The sequence below is a fragment of the Sebastes fasciatus genome, chromosome 18 (genome assembly GCF_043250625.1).
Source record: "Sebastes fasciatus isolate fSebFas1 chromosome 18, fSebFas1.pri, whole genome shotgun sequence".
Lineage (NCBI taxonomy): Eukaryota > Metazoa > Chordata > Actinopteri > Perciformes > Sebastidae > Sebastes > Sebastes fasciatus.
The window spans coordinates 30,257,613-30,280,611 of NC_133812.1; the positions used below are offsets into that span (position 1 = coordinate 30,257,613).

A 22,999-nucleotide genomic window follows, 5' to 3' on the forward strand; every position below is an offset into this window, starting at 1 on the left:
GAAGATGGAGATGATGTAAATAAAGTGTAAAGTGTATAACAGAACATCTTCTTGTTATTATTCTGTATTAATGGAGTGTAATATTCCTGCAGGGCCTTGAAGTACCTCCACCTTCTGGCTAAAGAAGTCCTCCGTCACCACGGTGATGAGCCGGGCTGCCAGGGGGGAGGAGACGGGGACATCACCCGAAAAGAGAGGAAGAGACTCACAGGAAGCAGAGGTACCGTACACATCCTCCTCTTCCTCCTCATCCTCCTCATCCTCCTCCTCCTCATCCTCCTCCTCATCCTCCTCCTCATCCTCCTCCTCATCCTCCTCATCCTCTTCCTCATCCTCATCCTCTTCCTCCTCCTCTTCCTCATCCTCATCCTCCTCATCCTCTTCCTCCTCCTCATCCTCTTCCTCCTCCTCATCCTCCTCCTCATCCTCTTCCTCCTCCTCATCCTCCTCCTCATCCTCTTCCTCCTCCTCTTCCTCCTCCTCATCCTCTTCCTCCTCCTCATCCTCTTCCTCCTCCTCTTCCTCCTCCTCCTCCTCTTCCTCCTCCTCCTCCTCATCCTCTTCCTCCTCCTCTTCCTCTTCCTCTTCCTCCTCATCCTCTCATCCTCCTCCTCCTCTCCTCCTCCTCCTCCTCCTCATCCTCTCATCCTCATCCTCCTCATCCTCTCATCCTCCTCCTCCTCATCCTCCTCCTCATCATCCTCCTCCTCTCCCCTCTCCTCCTCATCCTCTCATCCTCCTCCTCCTCCTCCTCATCTTCCTCCTCCCCTCCTCTTCTCCTCCTCATCCTCTCATCCTCATCCTCCTCCTCTCCTCCTCATCCTCTCATCCTCCTCCTCCTCATGCTCCTCCTCTCCTCCTCTCCTCCTCCTCATCCTCTCATCCTCTTCCTCCTCCTCCTCTCCTCATCCTCTCATCCTCATCCTCCTCCTCTCCTCCTCTCCTCTCCTCCTCTCCTCCTCTCCTCCTCATCATCCTCCTCCTCTCCTCCTCTCCTCCTCCTCCTCCTCATCATCCTCCTCCTCTCCTCCTCTCCTCCTCCTCATCCTCCTCATCCTCCTCCTCATCTTCCTCCTCCCCTCCTCTTCTCCTCCTCATCCTCATCCTCCTCCTCTCCTCCTCATCCTCTCATCCTCCTCCTCCTCATGCTCCTCCTCTCCTCCTCTCCTCCTCCTCATCCTCTCATCCTCATCCTCCTCCTCCTCCTCTCCTCCTCTCATCCTCCTCCTCTCCTCCTCACCCTCTCATCCTCCTCCTCCTCTCCTCATCCTCTCATCCTCCTCCTCCTCCTCATCCTCCTCCTCCTCTCCTCCTCTCCTCCTCATCCTCTCATCCTCATCCTCCTCCTCATCTTCCTCCTCCCCTCCTCTTCTCCTCCTCTCCTCCTCATCCTCTCATCCTCATCCTCCTCATCCTCCTCCTCCTCTCCTCCTCATCCTCTCATCCTCATCCTCTCATCCTCATCCTCATCCTCCTCCTCCTCTCATCCTCCTCCTCCTCTCCTCCTCATCCTCTCATCCTCATCCTCCTCATCCTCCTCCTCTCATCCTCCTCCTCCTCTCCTCCTCATCCTCTCATCCTCATCCTCATCCTCCTCCTCCACCTCCTCAAGAGGAGGCTTTTCCATCCTCCTCCTCCTCTTATATATATTATATATATATATATATATATAATATATATATTATATATTGATGTATAGACATGAAGCTGAGTTTGATTAGTGATCAGTGATCAGTGATCAGTGATGATGGCGGTGAGGATGAGCAGCCTGTTGTCTTCCCTCCTGCAGGACGTCGAGGCCCAAAGAGGAAGCGCTGTGACTCTGACGGTGATGCTGCAGGAGATGAGGACTTTGTTCCAGATGTTGAAGAAGAGGAAGAGGAGGAAGAGGCTGAGGAGATGGAGGGGGAAGAGGAGGAAGCAGAGAACTCCGACTCTGACTCGGGGACAGCTGGACGAAGTCCAGCAGCGTTTCACGTCAACAGAGGCCATGTTAGTAGAGTCTTAATGGTTCTCATCACCTCCTGAAACACCGTGATACGGAGAACCAACTCAGGGACCATTACTGAGTTACATGAGATTAGATTAGACTAGATAGATTAGATTATACTATATACTACACCAACTATTTCCATTTTTAAGTCATGTTTAAAGGGCCTGTTAGAATCCTAAATGTCTTGTTAACAGCTTCACCTGTGTCCGTTAAGTCAACTAAAGTCAGCGTCCTGTTGCTGGCGCTTGTGCTCGCTCTACATAGACATGAAGGAGCATCGCTCAACACAGTGAGGAGACACACGTCAGCTAAAAGCACAATATCACTCTATATTTCAGCTGCTTGGCAGTAATGTTAGCTGACCAGACCAAGGTCTCTCCATGAATCAATGCTGATCCTAGTGTTGGCTTTTCCCGCCTCAGCCTCCCGACCGCGGCCGGAGGGAACGGGGGAGACGATAACGTTTCTCTCTGCGGAGCCCCGTCACTTCACAAGACACGGGAAACCTCTGTTGGTCTGGAGGAGCTGCAGCAGTTATTTCTGCACAAACGTCCACTGAACATTCACTAGATATTCTCAGAGCTAAACTAACTCTTCTGCAGTGTGGAGTGAGCAGCATGCACGTGAGAGGTGGAGAGAGAGAGAGAGAGAAGGAGCGCGGTGTGTGAGTGAAGGCAGGCAGAGGAGCAGAGGAGCAGAGACTCCGGTCCTGGAGACCAAAGCTACGGTCTCCCCCGCGTCCTCCGACCGCGGCCAACACTGTTTAACAGCTTCACTAGATACAACCAAGAGGTTTTAGTGCTTTACTGGAGTTTGTGTTGGAGTCTGAGTCTGAACAGCGGAGACACACGAGAGACCATGAGACACACGAGAGACCATGAGACACACGAGAGACCATGAGACACACGAGAGACCATGAGACACACGAGAGACCATGAGACACACGAGAGACCAGGAGACACACGAGAGACCATGAGACACACGAGAGACCACGAGACACACGAGAGACCACGAGACACACGAGAGACCACGAGACACACGAGAGACCATGAGACACCGACCAGCAATGATTTATACCTGGAACAAGTTACTAACAGGAAGTTTAAAGAGAAAGAAAGAGTCTAAATTCTCTGACTGCAGCTCGTTATATTATATATATTAATAATACTTTCCTCTATAAGCCTGCACGATAATGTAAGAATGATAATCACCGTTATTTTGTTCAATACTGAGATTACGATTCTTCATCACGATCAGAGCTGCAGCGATTAATCCATTAGTTTTCAACTATTTAATAATCAATTCATCAGTTTGAGTCATTTCTCTGACTGCAGCTCGTTAAATGTGAATGTTTCCTGGTGTCTGTCCTCTGTGACGGTGAACTGAATGTCTTTGAGACGTTGGAGGACATCATGTTGAGCTTTAGGAAACACTGACAGACATTATCACCATTTAATAAACCAGACTACTGATGGATTCCTGGAGAGGATCCTGGTTAGTGTCAGCCTGATGTGAATCTGTCCAGTGAGACGTGATGAGGACGTGATGAGGACGGTTAGACTGACGGTTCTCCTTTTGTCCTGCAGACGGGTCCCAATCCCAAAACCTCCAACGGGCTCACCGCCAACGTGATGAGAGCCGTGTGGGACGCCGCTGAGACCACCAAGAGGTTGTAAGTACCTCCGCTCACTGCTGCAGTCTGCTGCTCTTTATCACTTCATGACTTTATGACTAACCCATAATAATAATATCATAATAAACTAACTCAGCTAATTCAGTGACTCTGGTGTGTAAAACAACACTGGAACAAACAAGTAGTTGGTCACTAAACTGATTGTTGTGTGTGTTTGTGACGTATTATTATTATTATTATTTTATTAATATTATTATTAATATTATTTTATTATTATTGTTATTATTAATATTATTATTTTATTATTATTTTTATTATTATTATTATTAATATTATTTTATTATTATTATTTTATTATTATTATTATTAATAATATTATTTTATTATTATTATTTTGTAATTTTATTATTATTGTTTTTTTTTTTTTTATTATTATTATTAATATTATTATTTTATTATTATTAATATTATTTTATTATTATTATTTTATTATTATTGGTATTATTTTATTATTATTATTTTATTATTATTATTATTATTATTTTATTTTTATTATTGTTGTTATTATTATTATTATATTATTATGTTTATGATCTTCCAGCCGGGAGGAGCACCACAGCAGCTGGGTGTTCCCAGACTGGATCCCCTCCACCAGCGCCTGGACCCTCCTCCCACTGAGGTAGTTCACCTTTAACCTTAATCACTCGTATTGATTTAGTGGACTGATGGATCAGTTGATTTACAGTTAGAGAGGTGGAGGACAGCTCTAGTAAAGCACATACAGTAGATACAGACCGTTAGTAAAACAATGACACAACATTTATTACATGTATGTAGCCGCTGCTTTCACGTGTGCGTGTGCGTGTGCGTGTGTGTGTGTTCTTCAGTGATGTGGAGAAGTACCTGCCTCAGCAGCGTCGCTCGGCTGCTTTCAGAGTGTCCAGAGAAGGACTCAGTAAAGAGGAGACGCCGCTGCAAACACTCCCCAGGTTAGACTTTACTAGATCCCTGAGGTTCTATGAGGTTCTATGAGGTTCTGATCCAGAGTCAGTGTATTACTACAGTAGTATCCTAAGTCCTTATCAGTTAGTGTACGCTGTATTTACAATACTTTCACCTCGCTGTCAGACAGACGTTTCTGAGGAGGAACTGAAGATGTTATCTATGCTCTCACCAAAGCCACCAGGAGCTGCTGGTCTACGGCTGGTCTGGACCGTAGACCTGATGGTCCGTAGACCAGACCAGCGGTAGACCAGCCGTAGACTAGCGGTAGACCAGCGGTAGACCAGCCGTAGACCAGCGGTAGACCAGCCGTAGACCAGCGGCAGACCAGCCGTAGACCAGCCGTAGACTAGCGGTAGACCAGCCGTAGACCAGCCGTAGACCAGCCGTAGACCAGCCGTAGACCAGCGGTAGACCAGCCGTAGACCAGCCGTAGACCAGCGGCAGACCAGCGGCAGACCAGCCGTAGACCAGCCGTAGACCAGCCGTAGACCAGCGGCAGACCAGCCGTAGACCAGCGGCAGACCAGCCGTAGACCAGCCGTAGACCAGCGGCAGACCAGCCGTAGACCAGCCGTAGACCAGCGGCAGACCAGCCGTAGACCAGCCGTAGACCAGCCGTAGACCAGCCGTAGACCAGCCGTAGACCATCTCACCGTGTCCTGAGAGGGAGTATTCCTGTGTCTTTATGAATGGAGTCTGGTGGCTTTGTGGCTTTGGTGAGAGCAGAGAGTCTTCCATGTCGCAGGTCCAGACCGACTTTAGAAGTCTGATTTGGTGTTTTTAAAGTGAAGTCCTCATTTGTTCTTGTTATATAAAACTGACCAACAGGTTCACGTCGGCGCCGGCTCACCCGGACCGCTGGGACATGTTGCTGTACGCAGGTGGACCGGTCTGGGCCATGGAGTGGTGTCCCACTCCGGACGGTGCTCCGGCGTCCCAGTACCTCGCCGTGGCCTGCCACCGAGGGATGGACGACCGCCACTACGTCAACAGGACGTACGGTGGACCTGGACTGGTTCAGCTGTGGGACCTGGGCCCGCTGGAGTACAACACCAGGTACCGCTGGAGAGGATGGTCCTCATATGTTCTGGACGAAAGGTCCTATACCTCTGCCCGTTCTACCGAGCGGTCCACTGATCCGTTTGTCTCGTGCCGTCTCTGCAGACCGGACTCCCGGCCAGCCCTGTCCTACGGCCTGGCCCAGGACAAAGGCTTCGTCTGGCATCTGAAGTGGTGTCCTTCAGGAGGCTGGGAGCCGCCCGGCGCCGGCAGGAAGGTGAGAGGAGTCCCACTGACATCAGCCAGTACTCACCTGTTCAGTCTGGCGTTACCTGTAACCATGTTTACCCCCCCCCCCCACTCAAAGGCTCCTCTCCTGCCCAGACTGGGTCTCCTGGCCGTGGCCACCTCCAGCGGTGTGGTCACCATCTACAGCCTCCCACACCCCGACGCCCTGCTGTCCACCTACCAGCCCTCTACCTCCGGTACGCCTCCGACTCCTACTGTAGAATCACGTTATATAATATATACTAGTATATCATAGTATATACTGTATAATAACTATATATAGTATATAGTATATAGTATATACTAGTAGTAGTGTCGTAGTGTCTCTATAATAACTCTGATCCAGACAGTGAGGTGTGTCCTCTGGTCAGTAGAGGGCAGTGTTGTCTTTCTGAAGCCAGGAGTCAGTTATAGAACTGCTGTACAGGACTATAGAACTGCTGTACAGGACTATAGAACTGCTGTACAGGACTATAGAACTGCTGTACAGGACTATAGAACTGCTGTACAGGACTATAGAACTGCTGTACAGGACTATAGAACTACAGTACAGGACTATAGAACTGCTGTACAGGACTATAGAACTACAGTACAGGACTATAGAACTACAGTACAGGACTATAGAACTGCTGTACAGGACTATAGAACTACAGTACAGGACTATAGAACTACAGTACAGGACTATAGAACTACAGTACAGGACTATAGAACTGCTGTACAGGACTATAGAACTGCTGTACAGGACTATAGAACTACAGTACAGGACTATAGAACTACAGTACAGGACTATAGAACTGCTTTACAGGACTATAGAACTGCTGTACAGGACTATAGAACTACAGTACAGGACTATAGAACTACAGTACAGGACTATAGAACTGCTGTACAGGACTATAGAACTGCAGTACAGGACTATAGAACTGCTGTACAGGACTATAGAACTGCAGTACAGGACTATAGAACTGCTGTACAGGACTATAGAACTGCAGTACAGGACTATAGAACTACAGTACAGGACTATAGAACTACAGTACAGGACTATAGAACTGCTTTACAGGACTATAGAACTGCAGTACAGGACTATAGAACTGCTGTACAGGACTATAGAACTGCAGTACAGGACTATAGAACTGCAGTACAGGACTATAGAACTGCAGTACAGGACTATAGAACTACAGTACAGGACTATAGAACTGCTTTACAGGACTATAGAACTACAGTACAGGACTATAGAACTGCAGTACAGGACTATAGAACTGCTGTACAGGACTATAGAACTGCAGTACAGGACTATAGAACTGCTTTACAGGACTATAGAACTGCAGTACAGGACTATAGAACTGCAGTACAGGACTATAGAACTGCTGTACAGGACTATAGAACTGCTTTACAGGACTATAGAACTGCAGTACAGGACTATAGAACTGCTGTACAGGACTATAGAACTGCAGTACAGGACTATAGAACTGCTGTACAGGACTATAGAACTGCAGTACAGGACTATAGAACTACAGTACAGGACTATAGAACTACAGTACAGGACTATAGAACTGCTTTACAGGACTATAGAACTGCAGTACAGGACTATAGAACTGCTGTACAGGACTATAGAACTGCAGTACAGGACTATAGAACTACAGTACAGGACTATAGAACTGCTGTACAGGACTATAGAACTACAGTACAGGACTATAGAACTGCTGTACAGGACTATAGAACTACAGTACAGGACTATAGAACTGCTTTACAGGACTATAGAACTGCAGTACAGGACTATAGAACTACAGTACAGGACTATAGAACTGCTGTACAGGACTATAGAACTGCAGTACAGGACTATAGAACTACAGTACAGGACTATAGAACTACAGTACAGGACTATAGAACTGCTTTACAGGACTATAGAACTGCAGTACAGGACTATAGAACTGCTGTACAGGACTATAGAACTGCAGTACAGGACTATAGAACTGCTGTACAGGACTATAGAACTGCAGTACAGGACTATAGAACTGCTGTACAGGACTATAGAACTGCAGTACAGGACTATAGAACTGCTGTACAGGACTATAGAACTGTTGTACAGGACTATAGAACTGCAGTACAGGACTATAGAACTGCTGTACAGGACTATAGAACTGCAGTACAGGACTATAGAACTACAGTACAGGACTATAGAACTGCTTTACAGGACTATAGAACTGCAGTACAGGACTATAGAACTACAGTACAGGACTATAGAACTACAGTACAGGACTATAGAACTGCTTTACAGGACTATAGAACTGCTTTACAGGACTATAGAACTGCTGTACAGGACTATAGAACTGCTTTACAGGACTATAGAACTACAGTACAGGACTATAGAACTGCTTTACAGGACTATAGAACTGCTTTACAGGACTATAGAACTGCTGTACAGGACTATAGAACTGCTTTACAGGACTATAGAACTACAGTACAGGACTATAGAACTGCAGTACAGGACTATAGAACTGCAGTACAGGACTATAGAACTGCAGTACAGGACTATAGAACTGCAGTACAGGACTATAGAACTGCTGTACAGGACTATAGAACTGCTTTACAGGACTATAGAACTACAGTACAGGACTATAGAACTGCTTTACAGGACTATAGAACTGCAGTACAGGACTATAGAACTGCAGTACAGGACTATAGAACTGCTTTACAGGACTATAGAACTACAGTACAGGACTATAGAACTACAGTACAGGACTATAGAACTGCTGTACAGGACTATAGAACTGCTGTACAGGACTATAGAACTGCTGTACAGGACTATAGAACTACAGTACAGGACTATAGAACTACAGTACAGGACTATAGAACTGCTTTACAGGACTATAGAACTGCAGTACAGGACTATAGAACTACAGTACAGGACTATAGAACTGCTTTACAGGACTATAGAACTACAGTACAGGACTATAGAACTGCTTTACAGGACTATAGAACTGCAGTACAGGACTATAGAACTGCAGTACAGGACTATAGAACTGCTGTACAGGACTATAGAACTGCTTTACAGGACTATAGAACTACAGTACAGGACTATAGAACTGCTTTACAGGACTATAGAACTGCAGTACAGGACTATAGAACTGTTTTATAGGACTATAGAACTGCTGTACAGGACTATAGAACTGCTTTACAGCACTATAGAACTGCAGTACAGGACTATAGAACTGCTTTACAGGACTATAGAACTGCAGTACAGGACTATAGAACTGCTTTATAGGACTATAGAACTACAGTACAGGACTATAGAACTGCTGTACAGGACTATAGAACTGCTTTACAGGACTAGAGAACTGCTGTACAGGACTATAGAACTGCAGTACAGGACTATAGAACTGCAGTACAGGACTATAGAACTACAGTACAGGACTATAGAACTACAGTACAGGACTATAGAACTGCTGTACAGGACTATAGAACTGCTTTACAGGACTATAGAACTGCAGTACAGGACTATAGAACTGCTTTACAGGACTATAGAACTACAGTATAGGACTATAGAACTGCTGTACAGGACTATAGAACTGCTTTACAGGACTATAGAACTGCAGTACAGGACTATAGAACTGCTTTACAGGACTATAGAACTGCTGTACAGGACTATAGAACTGCAGTACAGGACTATAGAACTACAGTACAGGACTATAGAACTGCTTTACAGGACTATAGAACTGCAGTACAGGACTATAGAACTGCAGTACAGGACTATAGAACTGCTGTACAGGACTATAGAACTGCAGTACAGGACTATAGAACTGCTGTACAGGACTATAGAACTGCAGTACAGGACTATAGAACTACAGTACAGGACTATAGAACTGCAGTACAGGACTATAGAACTGCAGTACAGGACTATAGAACTGCTGTACAGGACTATAGAACTGCTTTACAGGACTATAGAACTACAGTACAGGACTATAGAACTGCTTTACAGGACTATAGAACTGCAGTACAGGACTATAGAACTGCAGTACAGGACTATAGAACTGCTGTACAGGACTATAGAACTGCAGTACAGGACTATAGAACTGCAGTACAGGACTATAGAACTGCTGTACAGGACTATAGAACTGCTGTACAGGACTATAGAACTGCTGTACAGGACTATAGAACTGCAGTACAGGACTATAGAACTGCAGTACAGGACTATAGAACTGCAGTTCAGGACTATAGAACTGCTTTACAGGACTATAGAACTGCAGTACAGGACTATAGAACTACAGTACAGGACTATAGAACTGCTTTACAGGACTATAGAACTACAGTACAGGACTATAGAACTGCAGTACAGGACTATAGAACTGCTTTACAGGACTATAGAACTACAGTACAGGACTATAGAACTACAGTACAGGACTATAGAACTGCTGTACAGGACTATAGAACTGCTGTACAGGACTATAGAACTGCTGTACAGGACTATAGAACTACAGTACAGGACTATAGAACTACAGTACAGGACTATAGAACTGCTTTACAGGACTATAGAACTGCAGTACAGGACTATAGAACTGCTTTACAGGACTATAGAACTGCTTTACAGGACTATAGAACTGCAGTACAGGACTATAGAACTGTTTTATAGGACTATAGAACTGCTGTACAGGACTATAGAACTGCTTTACAGCACTATAGAACTGCAGTACAGGACTATAGAACTGCTTTACAGGACTATAGAACTGCAGTACAGGACTATAGAACTGCTTTATAGGACTATAGAACTACAGTACAGGACTATAGAACTGCTGTACAGGACTATAGAACTGCTTTACAGGACTATAGAACTGCTGTACAGGACTATAGAACTGCAGTACAGGACTATAGAACTGCAGTACAGGACTATAGAACTACAGTACAGGACTATAGAACTACAGTACAGGACTATAGAACTGCTGTACAGGACTATAGAACTGCTTTACAGGACTATAGAACTGCAGTACAGGACTATAGAACTGCTTTACAGGACTATAGAACTACAGTATAGGACTATAGAACTGCTGTACAGGACTATAGAACTGCTTTACAGGACTATAGAACTGCAGTACAGGACTATAGAACTGCTTTACAGGACTATAGAACTGCTGTACAGGACTATAGAACTGCAGTACAGGACTATAGAACTACAGTACAGGACTATAGAACTGCTTTACAGGACTATAGAACTGCAGTACAGGACTATAGAACTGCAGTACAGGACTATAGAACTGCTGTACAGGACTATAGAACTGCAGTACAGGACTATAGAACTGCTGTACAGGACTATAGAACTGCAGTACAGGACTATAGAACTGCTGTACAGGACTATAGAACTGTTGTACAGGACTATAGAACTGCAGTACAGGACTATAGAACTGCTGTACAGGACTATAGAACTGCAGTACAGGACTATAGAACTACAGTACAGGACTATAGAACTGCTTTACAGGACTATAGAACTGCAGTACAGGACTATAGAACTACAGTACAGGACTATAGAACTGCTTTACAGGACTATAGAACTACAGTACAGGACTATAGAACTGCTTTACAGGACTATAGAACTGCAGTACAGGACTATAGAACTGCAGTACAGGACTATAGAACTACAGTACAGGACTATAGAACTGCTTTACAGGACTATAGAACTACAGTACAGGACTATAGAACTGCTTTACAGGACTATAGAACTGCAGTACAGGACTATAGAACTGCAGTACAGGACTATAGAACTGCTTTACAGGACTATAGAACTACAGTACAGGACTATAGAACTACAGTACAGGACTATAGAACTGCTGTACAGGACTATAGAACTGCTGTACAGGACTATAGAACTGCTGTACAGGACTATAGAACTACAGTACAGGACTATAGAACTACAGTACAGGACTATAGAACTGCTTTACAGGACTATAGAACTGCAGTACAGGACTATAGAACTGCTTTACAGGACTATAGAACTGCTTTACAGGACTATAGAACTGCAGTACAGGACTATAGAACTGTTTTATAGGACTATAGAACTGCTGTACAGGACTATAGAACTGCTTTACAGCACTATAGAACTGCAGTACAGGACTATAGAACTGCTTTACAGGACTATAGAACTGCAGTACAGGACTATAGAACTGCTTTATAGGACTATAGAACTACAGTACAGGACTATAGAACTGCTGTACAGGACTATAGAACTGCTTTACAGGACTATAGAACTGCTGTACAGGACTATAGAACTGCAGTACAGGACTATAGAACTGCAGTACAGGACTATAGAACTACAGTACAGGACTATAGAACTACAGTACAGGACTATAGAACTGCTGTACAGGACTATAGAACTGCTTTACAGGACTATAGAACTGCAGTACAGGACTATAGAACTGCTTTACAGGACTATAGAACTACAGTATAGGACTATAGAACTGCTGTACAGGACTATAGAACTGCTTTACAGGACTATAGAACTGCAGTACAGGACTATAGAACTGCTTTACAGGACTATAGAACTGCTGTACAGGACTATAGAACTGCAGTACAGGACTATAGAACTACAGTACAGGACTATAGAACTGCTTTACAGGACTATAGAACTGCAGTACAGGACTATAGAACTGCAGTACAGGACTATAGAACTGCTGTACAGGACTATAGAACTGCAGTACAGGACTATAGAACTGCTTTACAGGACTATAGAACTGCAGTACAGGACTATAGAACTGCAGTACAGGACTATAGAACTGCAGTACAGGACTATAGAACTGCTGTACAGGACTATAGAACTGCTTTACAGGACTATAGAACTGCAGTACAGGACTATAGAACTACAGTACAGGACTATAGAACTGCAGTACAGGACTATAGAACTGCAGTACAGGACTATAGAACTGCTGTATAGCCTCATGGTGGTTTCTGGATCATGGTAATAGTGAACAGCTGGACTATTTGTTCACATCTGGCTGAACTCCAGCCAGCTGCTGACTGTGACAGTAGCTCTGCTGCAGTGTGTTCCTCTGTTCCTTGTTCTATATGTATATATATATATATATATATATATATGTACGGATGAATGGTGGCGGTCCATTCAGACTCCACTGCGTCAGCCTCCTCTGGAGCTCTGCTGATAGAAGACTGTATGAATGAGATTAATGGGAGGTTTATCGGCTACATCCATCATACACTGAACCGTGGCGTGCGTGCGTGCGTGCGTGCGTGCGTGCGTGTGTGGTAAACCTGATGTCAGTAGATTCAGCCTGAGTTCTGGAGCTGATCTCAGGTCTGTACTCTGATAGTGAACAATACTTCAGTGAAGAATGCAGATATTCTTTTAATTATACCTGAGAGTTTCCTTAAGAAAAGCAGCAGATCCTCCACACGGCTCCTTTTAAACCTATATAATATATAATCACCACTCATCTCTTCTGCACTAATCAGTATTTATTTTGATCATACATCAGTTTTATTATTCATCTATAACTCGTATAAGTTGATGATCTGATCCAGAGGTGTAATAATCGCAGCACTGCCTCTAGTCTGGTTTCAGATCTCCGTTATAGATGCAGTCATTCATGTGTTAATATTTAGATTAATTATTAGATAATAACAGACTCCGCTTTATTTTACAATGAGGGAAACGGGCTGAAACCGGGCTGTTATCATGGAGTCTGAACCGGGCTGTAACCGGGCTGTTATCGTGGAGTCTGAACCGGGCTGATATCGTGGAGTCTGAACCGGGCTGTAACCGAGCTGTTATCGTGGAGTCTGAACTGGGCTGTAACCGGGCTGATATCGTGGAGTCTGAACTGGGCTGTAACCGGGCTGATATCATGGAGTCTGAACTGGGCTGATATCCTGGAGTCTGAACTGAGCTGTAATCGGGCTGTTATCGTGGAGTCTGAACTGGGCTGTAATCGGGCTGTTATCGTGGAGTCTGAACCGGGCTGTTATCGTGGAGTCTGAACTGGGCTGATATCGTGGAGTCTGAACTGGGCTGTAATCGGGCTGTTATCGTGGAGTCTGAACTGGGCTGATATCGTGGAGTCTGAACTTAGCTGTAATCGGGCTGTTATCGTGGAGTCTGAACTGGGCTGTAATCGGGCTGTTATCGTGGAGTCTGAACTGGGCTGTAATCGGGCTGTTATCGTGGAGTCTGAACTGGGCTGTAATCGGGCTGTTATCGTGGAGTCTGAACTTGGCTGTAATCGGGCTGTTATCGTGGAGTCTGAACTGGACTGTAATCGGGCTGTTATCGTGGAGTCTGAACTGGGCTGTTATCGTGGAGTCTGAACTGGGCTGTAACCGGAGCAGTTATTAAACATATTCTTCTTAAACTGTAAATGATCTGGGGACTTCAGGGATGCTTTCATTTAATAACTGGTGCGTCTGGAGGACTTTGAGCTGCTGACCTGCAGTGGATTCTGAATCTGGAGGATTAATGTGGAGTCCCAGAGAGGCGGGGGTGGGGGAGAGTTAACCAAGTGAAAAATGAGCAGAGAATCAGGTTGTAACTTCTGTCCTCTCTCAGCCCGACATGATGAGCACTAATTGAATGCAGATTAGCTATCTGACACGACCACGAGGGGAAGGGATGTGTGTGAGCGTCGCTATCAGCCGAAGGGTTAAAGGTGGAATTGTCTTGGACGGGTTAAAGGGTTGTTTATCCCGCCGCTGTTAGAGACAGATAATTATAAATGACTTCAGTCTGTCCCGTCACCATGAATGAATGAATGAGAGGAGGAGGAGGAGGAGGAGGAGGAGGAGGAGGAACAGACAAAAGGGAGAATGTGAGACGGCGTCGTGAACTCACATAATTTACGGCGGCGTTCTCCATCAGACGAGGATCTATAATTGAAATGACAAAGAAGATGCATCACCGGGCCGGTTGTTAGTGTTGGAAGCTGAGTTTAAGCTCCGCTGTCTGACACCTCCTGTAGCCGACTCCGTCAGTCATCACTGGGAGGGAGAGGGTGGAGGGAGAGGGTGGAGGGGCGGGGGGGTCACAGGAAGGCCAAGATGAAGTGTTTTAGGCCCAATCCTCCCTCCACCCTCCACCCTCCTCCCTCCACCCTCCACCCTGCACCCTCCTCCCTCCACCCTCCACCCTGCACCCTCCACCCTGCACCAACCACCCTCTCCATCCACCATTCACCCTCCACCCTCCACCTTCCACCCTCCACCCACCTGGTCTAAACGTTGGTCTGGACGTTGGTCTGGACGTTGAACGTTGGTCTGAATGTTGGTCTGAACGTTGGTCTAAACGTTGAACGTTGGTCTAAACGTTGGTCTGGACGTTGGTCTAAACGTTGAACGTTGGTCTAAACGTTGGTCTGGACGTTGGTCTAAACGTTGAACGTTGGTCTAAACGTTGGTCTGGACGTTGGTCTAAACGTTGAACGTTGGTCTAAACGTTGGTCTGGACGTTGGTCTGAACGTTGAACGTTGGTCTGAACGTTTGTTCCGGTCTCGGCAGATGGCCGCCCGCCCTGCGCCCGGTTCTGCTCCAGGTTTCTTCCCAGTAATCGGGGAGTTTTTCCTGGCCACAGTGCGCTTGGTGGATCCTGTTGGGTCTCTAAACTATGGTGTACAGTCATAGACCTGCTCTATATATAAAGCGTCTTGAGATAACTTCTGTTGTGATTTGACGCTATACAAAAATAAATTGATTTGATTTGATTTGAACGTTGGTCTGAATGTTGGTCTAAACGTTGGTCTAAACGTTGAACGTTGGTCTAAACGTTGGTCTGAACGTTGAACGTTGGTCTGAATGTTGGTCTAAACGTTGGTCTAAACGTTTGTCTGAACGTTGGTCTGAACGTTGGTCTGAACGTTGGTCTGAATGTTGGTCTAAACGTTGGTCTAAACGTTGAACGTTGGTCTGGACGTTGGTCAGGACGTTGGTCTGAACGTTGGTCTAAACGTTGAACGTTGGTCTGAACGTTGGTCTGAACGTTGAACGTTGGTCTAAACGTTGGTCTGAACGTTGAACGTTGGTCTAAACGTTGGTCTGAACGTTTGTCTGAACATTGGTCTGAACGTTGGTCTGAACGTTGGTCTGAACGTTGGTCTAAACGTTGGTCTGAACGTTGGTCTGAACGTTGGTCTGAACGTTGGTCTAAACTTTGGTCTGAATGTTGGTCTGAATGTTGGTCTGGACGTTGGTCTAGATGTTGGTGTGGACGTTGGTCTGAACGATGGTCTAAACGTTGGTCTGAATGTTGGTCTGAACGTTGGTCTAAACGTTGGTCTGAACGTTGGTCTAGATGTTGGTGTGGACGTTGGTCTGAACGTTGGTCTAAACGTTGGTCTGAACGTTGGTCTGAATGTTGGTCTGAACGTTGGTCTGAATGTTGGTCTGAACGTTGGTCTGAATGTTGGTCTAAACGTTGGTCTGAATGTTGGTCTGAACGTTGAACGTTGGTCTGAATGTTGGTCTAAACATTGGTCTGAATGTTGGTCTGAACGTTGAACGTTGGTCTGAATGTTGGTCTTAACGTTGGTCTGAATGTTGGTCTAAACGTTGGTCTGAACTTTGGTCTGAATGTTGGTCTGGACGTTGGTCTGAATGTTGGTCTAAACATTGGTCTGAATGTTGGTCTGAACGTTGAACGTTGGTCTGAATGTTGGTCTTAACGTTGGTCTGAATGTTGGTCTAAACGTTGGTCTGAACTTTGGTCTGAATGTTGGTCTGGACATTGGTCTGAATGTTGGTCTAAACGTTGGTCTGAACTTTGGTCTGAATGTTGGTCTGGACGTTGGTCTGAATGTTGGTCTAAACGTTGGTCCGAACGTTGGTCTGAATGTTGGTCTAAACGTTGGTCTGAACGTTGGTCTGAATGTTGGTCTAAACGTTGGTCCGAACGTTGGTCTGAATGTTGGTCTGAACGTTGAACGTTGGTCTGAACGTTGAACGTTGGTCTGAACGTTGGTCTAAACGTTGGTCTGAACGTTGGTCTGAATGTTGGTCTAAACGTTGGTCTGAATGTTGGTCTAAACGTTGGTCTGAACGTTGGTCTGAATGTTGGTCTGAACGTTGAATGTTGGTCTAAACGTTGGTCCGAACGTTGGTCTGAATGTTGGTCTGAACGTTGAACGTTGGTCTGAACGTTGGTCTGAACGTTGGTCTGAATGTTGGTCTAAACGTTGGTCTGAACGTTGGTCTGAACGTTGGTCTAAACGTTGGCCTGAACGTTGGTCTGAACGTTGGTCTGAACGTTGGTCTGAACGTTGGTCTGGACGTTGGTCTGAATGTTGGTCTGGACGTTGGTCTGGACGTTGGTCTGAACGTTGGTCTGAACGTTGGTCTGAATGTTGGTCTGAATGTTGGTCTGAACGTTGGTCTGGACGTTGGTCTGAACATTGGTCTGGGACGGTCAACCATTAGGACTTGATTTAGGACATTAGATGCTTGTATAAAGTGTGAGTGTGTGTTTTTCTGAGGTTGATGGAAGGTGTTGAAGAGTGAGCAGGACACTATTGATCTGAACTCTGGAGGAGGAGGAGAGGAAACTAATGATGGGGATCCGTCTGGCACCTTTTCTTTGGTTATTGGATTTTACATCTATTAAACACAACAGTGATTGTCGGGGCAGGACAGCAGAATCACTCCTCAAGTGGTTCTGCTCGTTGTTCTGCTCTCGTTGTTCTGCTCTCGTTGTTCTGCTCTCGTTGTTCTGCGCTCGTTGTTCTGCTCTCGTTCTGCTCTCGTTGTTCTGCTCTCGTTGTTCTGCGCTCGTTGTTCTGCTCTCGTTGTTCTGCTCTCGTTGTTCTGCGCTCGTTGTTCTGCTCTCGTTGTTCTGCTCTCGTTGTTTTGCGCTCGTTGTTCTGCTCGTTGTTCTGCTCTCGTTGTTCTGCTCTCGTTCTGCGCTCGTTGTTCTGCGCTCGTTGTTCTGCTCGTTGTTCTGCTCGTTCTGCTCTCGTTCTGCTCTCGTTGTTCTGCGCTCGTTGTTCTGCGCTCGTTGTTTTGCGCTCGTTGTTCTGCTCGTTGTTCTGCGCTCGTTGTTCTGCTCGTTGTTCTGCTCTCGTTCTGCTCTCGTTGTTCTGCTCTCGTTGTTCTGCGCTCGTTGTTCTGCTCTCGTTCTGCGCTCGTTGTTCTGCGCTCGTTGTTCTGCTCGTTGTTCTGCTCTCGTTGTTTTGCGCTCGTTGTTCTGCTCGTTGTTCTGCTCGTTGTTCTGCTCTCGTTCTGCTCTCGTTGTTCTGCTCGTTGTTCTGCTCTCGTTGTTCTGCGCTCGTTGTTCTGCTCGTTGTTCTGCTCTCGTTGTTCTGCGCTCATTGTTCTGCTCGTTGTTCTGCTCTCGTTGTTCTGCTCTCGTTGTTCTGCTCTCGTTGTTCTGCTCGTTGTTCTGCTCGTTGTTCTGCTCTCGTTCTGCTCTCGTTGTTCTGCTCGTTGTTCTGCTCTCGTTGTTCTGCGCTCGTTGTTCTGCTCGTTGTTCTGCTCTCGTTGTTCTGCGCTCGTTGTTCTGCTCGTTGTTCTGCTCTCGTTGTTCTGCTCTCGTTGTTCTGCGCTCGTTGTTCTGCTCGTTGTTCTGCTCTCGTTGTTCTGCGCTCGTTGTTCTGCTCGTTGTTCTGCTCTCGTTGTTCTGCTCGTTGTTCTGCTCTTCGTTCTGCTCGTTGTTCTGCTCTTCGTTCTGCTCTTCGTTCTGCTCTTCGATCTGTTCTTTGTTCTTCTCGTTGTTCTGCTCTTTGTTCTGCTCTTCGTTCTGCTCTTCGTTCTGCTCTTCCTTCTGCTCGTTGTTCTGCTCTTCGTTCTGCTCGTTGTTCTGCTCCTTGTTCTGCTCTTCGTTCTGCTCTTCGTTCTGCTCTTCGTTCTGCTCGTTGTTCTGCTCTTTGTTCTGCTCTTCGTTCTGCTCTTCGTTCTGCTCTTCCTTCTGCTCTTCGTTCTGCTCGTTGTTCTGCTCGTTGTTCTGCTCTTCCTTCTGCTCTTCGTTCTGCTCTTCCTTCTGCTCTTCCTTCTGCTCGTTGTTCTGCTCATTGTTCTGCTCTTCGTTCTGCTCATTGTTCTGCTCTTCGTTCTGCTCTTCGTTCTGCTCGTTGCATCCTATGTTTATTTAGTTGTATTTATCATTACTAATAAACGCTGACCAGGTGTGATTGATGTCTCTGCAGGAGAAGCCGGTGAACAGCTGCCGGTTTACCAGGTAGGCTCTTATTAAACATGTTTACCTGCTTACAGTCTGCCCACCTGCTGCACCTGTTGGGTTATCAAATCCATACTGTATAAAGGGTTTACAGGTGTGTGTGTGTGTGTGTGTGCGTGCGTGCGTGCGTGCGTGCGTGCGTGCGTGCGTGTGTGTTCTGCAGGCAGAGGGAGTGGTAACACTGAAGCTGGGATCCCTCAGAGCTCCTCGCCATGAAGGCAGTGGACAGGTCCTCTCTATGGACTGGTCCCCTGAGAAACCACACAACATCCTGGCTGTGGGGTTCTATGATGGTACGACCTGATGATTCATTCAGGATGGAATCCCCTCAGGAACATCTGGATGCTTCTCTATTCTGTCACTTCAACACCCCTCAGCTCCTCCTCCTCCTCCTCCTCCACCTCCTCATCCTCCTCCTCCTCATCCTCCTCTCCTCCTCCTCCTCATCATCCTCGTCCTCCTCCTCCTCCTCCTCCTCCTCCTCCTCCTCCTCATCTTCCTCCTCCTCCTCCTCATCTTCCTCCTCCTCCTCCTCTTCCTCCTCCTCCTCCTCCTGTATTCATCTGTCTTCAGGAATTAGTTTCTGTAAACTCAGTGTGTCCTCTCTCTGTCTCCAGTTAGATGATCTCAGTGTCTCCTCTCTCTGTCTCCAGTTAGATGACCTCAGTGTCTCCTCTCTCTGTCTCCAGTTAGATGATCTCAGTGTCTCCTCTCTCTGTCTCCAGTTAGATGACCTCAGTGTCTCCTCTCTCTGTCTCCAGGTGTAGTCGGTCTGTGGAATCTGTCCACGACGTCGGCGCTGTTGCGAGTACGAGAGTCGCCGTCGCTCAGCCTGCTGCCCTATCGCTGCCTCTTGGCTCACGACAACGCCGTCCGGGCCCTGGCCTTCTGTCCCGCCTCCAGGTACGCTCTTTCACACCTGGTCTCACCTGTATGCCGAGTCATCACCATCCGTATCTACACAACCAGTTATATATCAACCTATAAGGATTAAATCGTTCACTAGAACACAGAGGTGGAAGAAGTACTCACATCTTGTACTTCGGTAAAAATACGTAATGGAGTATGTGGAGAACACTGAGTGGCCAACATGTGATCAAAGGTCAACATTTAACCCCCATAGAGACAGTTTCATCCCTCTGAGATGTATCTCTGCTCCGTTACTCAGCTGATGTTCATGTAGAAGAGGAGAGAGATGGAGGTCATCGGAGGGCTAACCCAATATCCCGGAACAGAACTGTCTCTTTATGAAGAGTCTGATATGAGCCGGTCGGCGTGTCGTCTCCCTCTGATGCTCTCCTGAACCGCTCCACTAGTCTGGAATAAATCTGCAGCATCATCTTTTAAAGTGCTGACAACCCACCTAAAGGAGTTATTAGTAGGATGTTTCTGGTGTCACCTGATGTGAACGCCTTCACTGGACATGAAGACAGTTTACAGAGAGATGATGAGGTCACACTGTAGGAGAGATGATGAGGTCACACTGTAGGAGAGATGATGAGGTCACACTGTAGGAGAGATGCTGAGGTCACACTGTAGGAGAGATGATGAGGTCACACTAGGAGAGATGATGAGGTCACACTGTAGGAGAGATGATGAGGTCACACTGTAGGAGAGATGATGAGGTCACACTGTAGGAGAGATGATGAGGTCACACTGTAGGAGAGATGATGAGGTCACACTGTAGGAGAGATGATGAGGTCACACTGTAGGAGAGATGATGAGGTCACACTAGGAGAGATGATGAGGTCACACTGTAGGAGAGATGCTGAGGTCACACTGTAGGAGAGATGATGAGGTCACACTGTAGGAGAGATGATGAGGTCACACTGTAGGAGAGATGATGAGGTCACACTGTAGGAGAGATGATGAGGTCACACTGTAGGAGAGATGATGAGGTCACACTGTAGGAGAGATGATGAGGTCACACTGTAGGAGAGATGATGAGGTCACACTGTAGGAGAGATGGATTTATACTATAGATATCTATATAGTATATATATCTGTTGTTTGTCATTGTGTGTCAGGTACCTGTTGGTGACGGCAGGAGAAGACCGCTATGTGAAGACGTGGGATCTGAGGAGACCTCATGACCCCGTCACCGTTCAGAAACGCTACCTGACCAACGAGATCTACTGGCCGCTGAACGCTCCCGGCTTCCTATTGGCTCAGGAGAACGCCTACGCAGCGTAAGACCCGCCTCCCCTCTCACTGCTCACTGCAGTCTCTATTCAGATATATCTATACAGATCATCCATTCATTCTGTTGGTTTATATTATTATTCAGGTATGGATCACATGGAGTTCATTACTTTGACCATAACTTACGGGCCATCTTCGCCGTCCCTCGGACCGGGACTCTGTGGGTGAGTAGGTTCTGTGATCGTGGAGCGTTCATAACAAACGTTATACTATAAACTATATATATATATATATATATATATATATAACTATAAAGTAGTTTATTAATGGAGGGACTGCAGATGAATCTAAATCTGGATCATGTTGATTAATACTGATCAATACTGATTGATACTGATCAATACTAATAGATATCAGTATGGGTTAGTGTTGGTGGAGGACAGCTCTACAGATATCTGATTAATCCGGATTGTTTTCAGTCCATCTCGTACACTGACTGGATGAACAGCGTGGTGACGGCAGACAGCCTCGGGGAGGTGATCCTCGCCATCTTACCTCAGATCGGCGTCACTCCTCAATACGTCAAACGCACCCTGGAGAGACGCTTCGTGAGTTTACCGATCTTTTTACAGACATTTAACCACCAGCGGGCTGATGCTGGTTCCTTCTACTAACGGGTTCTCCTCTCTCTGTGTGTCCCTGTGTCCCTGTGTCCCTGTGTCCCTGTGTCCCTGTGTCCCTGTGTCCCTGTGTCCCTGTGTCCCTGTGTCCCTGTGTCCCTGTGTCCCTGTCACCCTGTGTCTCTGTGTCTCTGTCTCCCTGTCTCCCTGTCACCCTGTCTCCCTGTGTCTCTGTGTCTCTGTCTCCCTGTCTCCCTGTCTCCCTGTGTCCCTGTGTCCCTGTGTCCCTGTGTTCCTGTCTGCAGCCCGTCTACTTCACATCTCTGGTTCCTCACGATACAACTAACGAGGAAGATCCAGAGATGGGAGGAGACGAGGAGGAGGAGGAGGAGGGAGGAGATGCTGTTGAAGAGACAGACGGACCGGATGCTGGACCGGATGCTGGACCAGAAGCAGGAAACCAAAACCATCATGAACACAGAAGAACTGGAGGAAGACGTAGAACGGATGAACGTCCTCCTCTTCAGTTCCAGCCGTACAGAGAGGCTGTGAAGAGATTCTGGCTCCACCACACAGACTGTGATCTGGTGGGTTCAGTCCTCACCACCTATTACATCACTATTACATCACCATTACATCACCATTACATCACTATTACATCACCATTACATCACTACTTCACTACTACATCACCATTACATCACTATTACATCACCATTACATCACTACTACACCACTATTACATCACTATTACATCACCATTACATCACTACTTCACTACTACATCACCATTACATCACTACTACATCACCATTACATCACTACTACACCACCATTACATCACTACTACACCACTATTACATCACTACTACACCGCTATTACATCGCCATTACATCACTACTACACCACTATTACATCACTACTACACCGCTATTACATCACCATTACATCACCATTACATCACTATTACATCACCATTACATCACCATTACATCACTATTACATCACCATTACATCATTACATCACTATTACATCACTTCCTGCTGAAACTCTGGTTTACAGTCCAGACACACAAAAACGGTCCTCCAGAGTCCAGCTATACATAGCAACGGTCTGCTAATAATAATAATAATATTATTATTATTAATATTATTATTACTGTTATAT

General features: G+C 46.2%; 1 protein-coding gene across 5 annotated transcripts in view; it reads left to right on the forward strand.

The window, feature by feature from the left end:
* gtf3c2 (general transcription factor IIIC, polypeptide 2, beta) overlaps nucleotides 1-22,999 on the forward strand; it is a 36,524-nt gene that overhangs the window by 4,617 nt on the left and 8,908 nt on the right. For all 5 annotated transcript variants that reach the window (XM_074615155.1, XM_074615158.1, XM_074615157.1 and 2 more), the window contains 15 exons: nucleotides 93-220; nucleotides 1,790-1,992; nucleotides 3,580-3,665; nucleotides 4,228-4,305; nucleotides 4,514-4,615; nucleotides 5,459-5,686; nucleotides 5,795-5,906; nucleotides 5,997-6,114; nucleotides 19,037-19,068; nucleotides 19,232-19,361; nucleotides 19,830-19,971; nucleotides 21,096-21,257; nucleotides 21,356-21,434; nucleotides 21,690-21,818; nucleotides 22,136-22,417. In XM_074615155.1, the coding sequence (XP_074471256.1) occupies nucleotides 93-220; nucleotides 1,790-1,992; nucleotides 3,580-3,665; nucleotides 4,228-4,305; nucleotides 4,514-4,615; nucleotides 5,459-5,686; nucleotides 5,795-5,906; nucleotides 5,997-6,114; nucleotides 19,037-19,068; nucleotides 19,232-19,361; nucleotides 19,830-19,971; nucleotides 21,096-21,257; nucleotides 21,356-21,434; nucleotides 21,690-21,818; nucleotides 22,136-22,417 (2,011 nt within the window). The remainder of the gene's footprint in view (nucleotides 1-92; nucleotides 221-1,789; nucleotides 1,993-3,579; nucleotides 3,666-4,227; nucleotides 4,306-4,513; nucleotides 4,616-5,458; nucleotides 5,687-5,794; nucleotides 5,907-5,996; nucleotides 6,115-19,036; nucleotides 19,069-19,231; nucleotides 19,362-19,829; nucleotides 19,972-21,095; nucleotides 21,258-21,355; nucleotides 21,435-21,689; nucleotides 21,819-22,135; nucleotides 22,418-22,999) is intronic.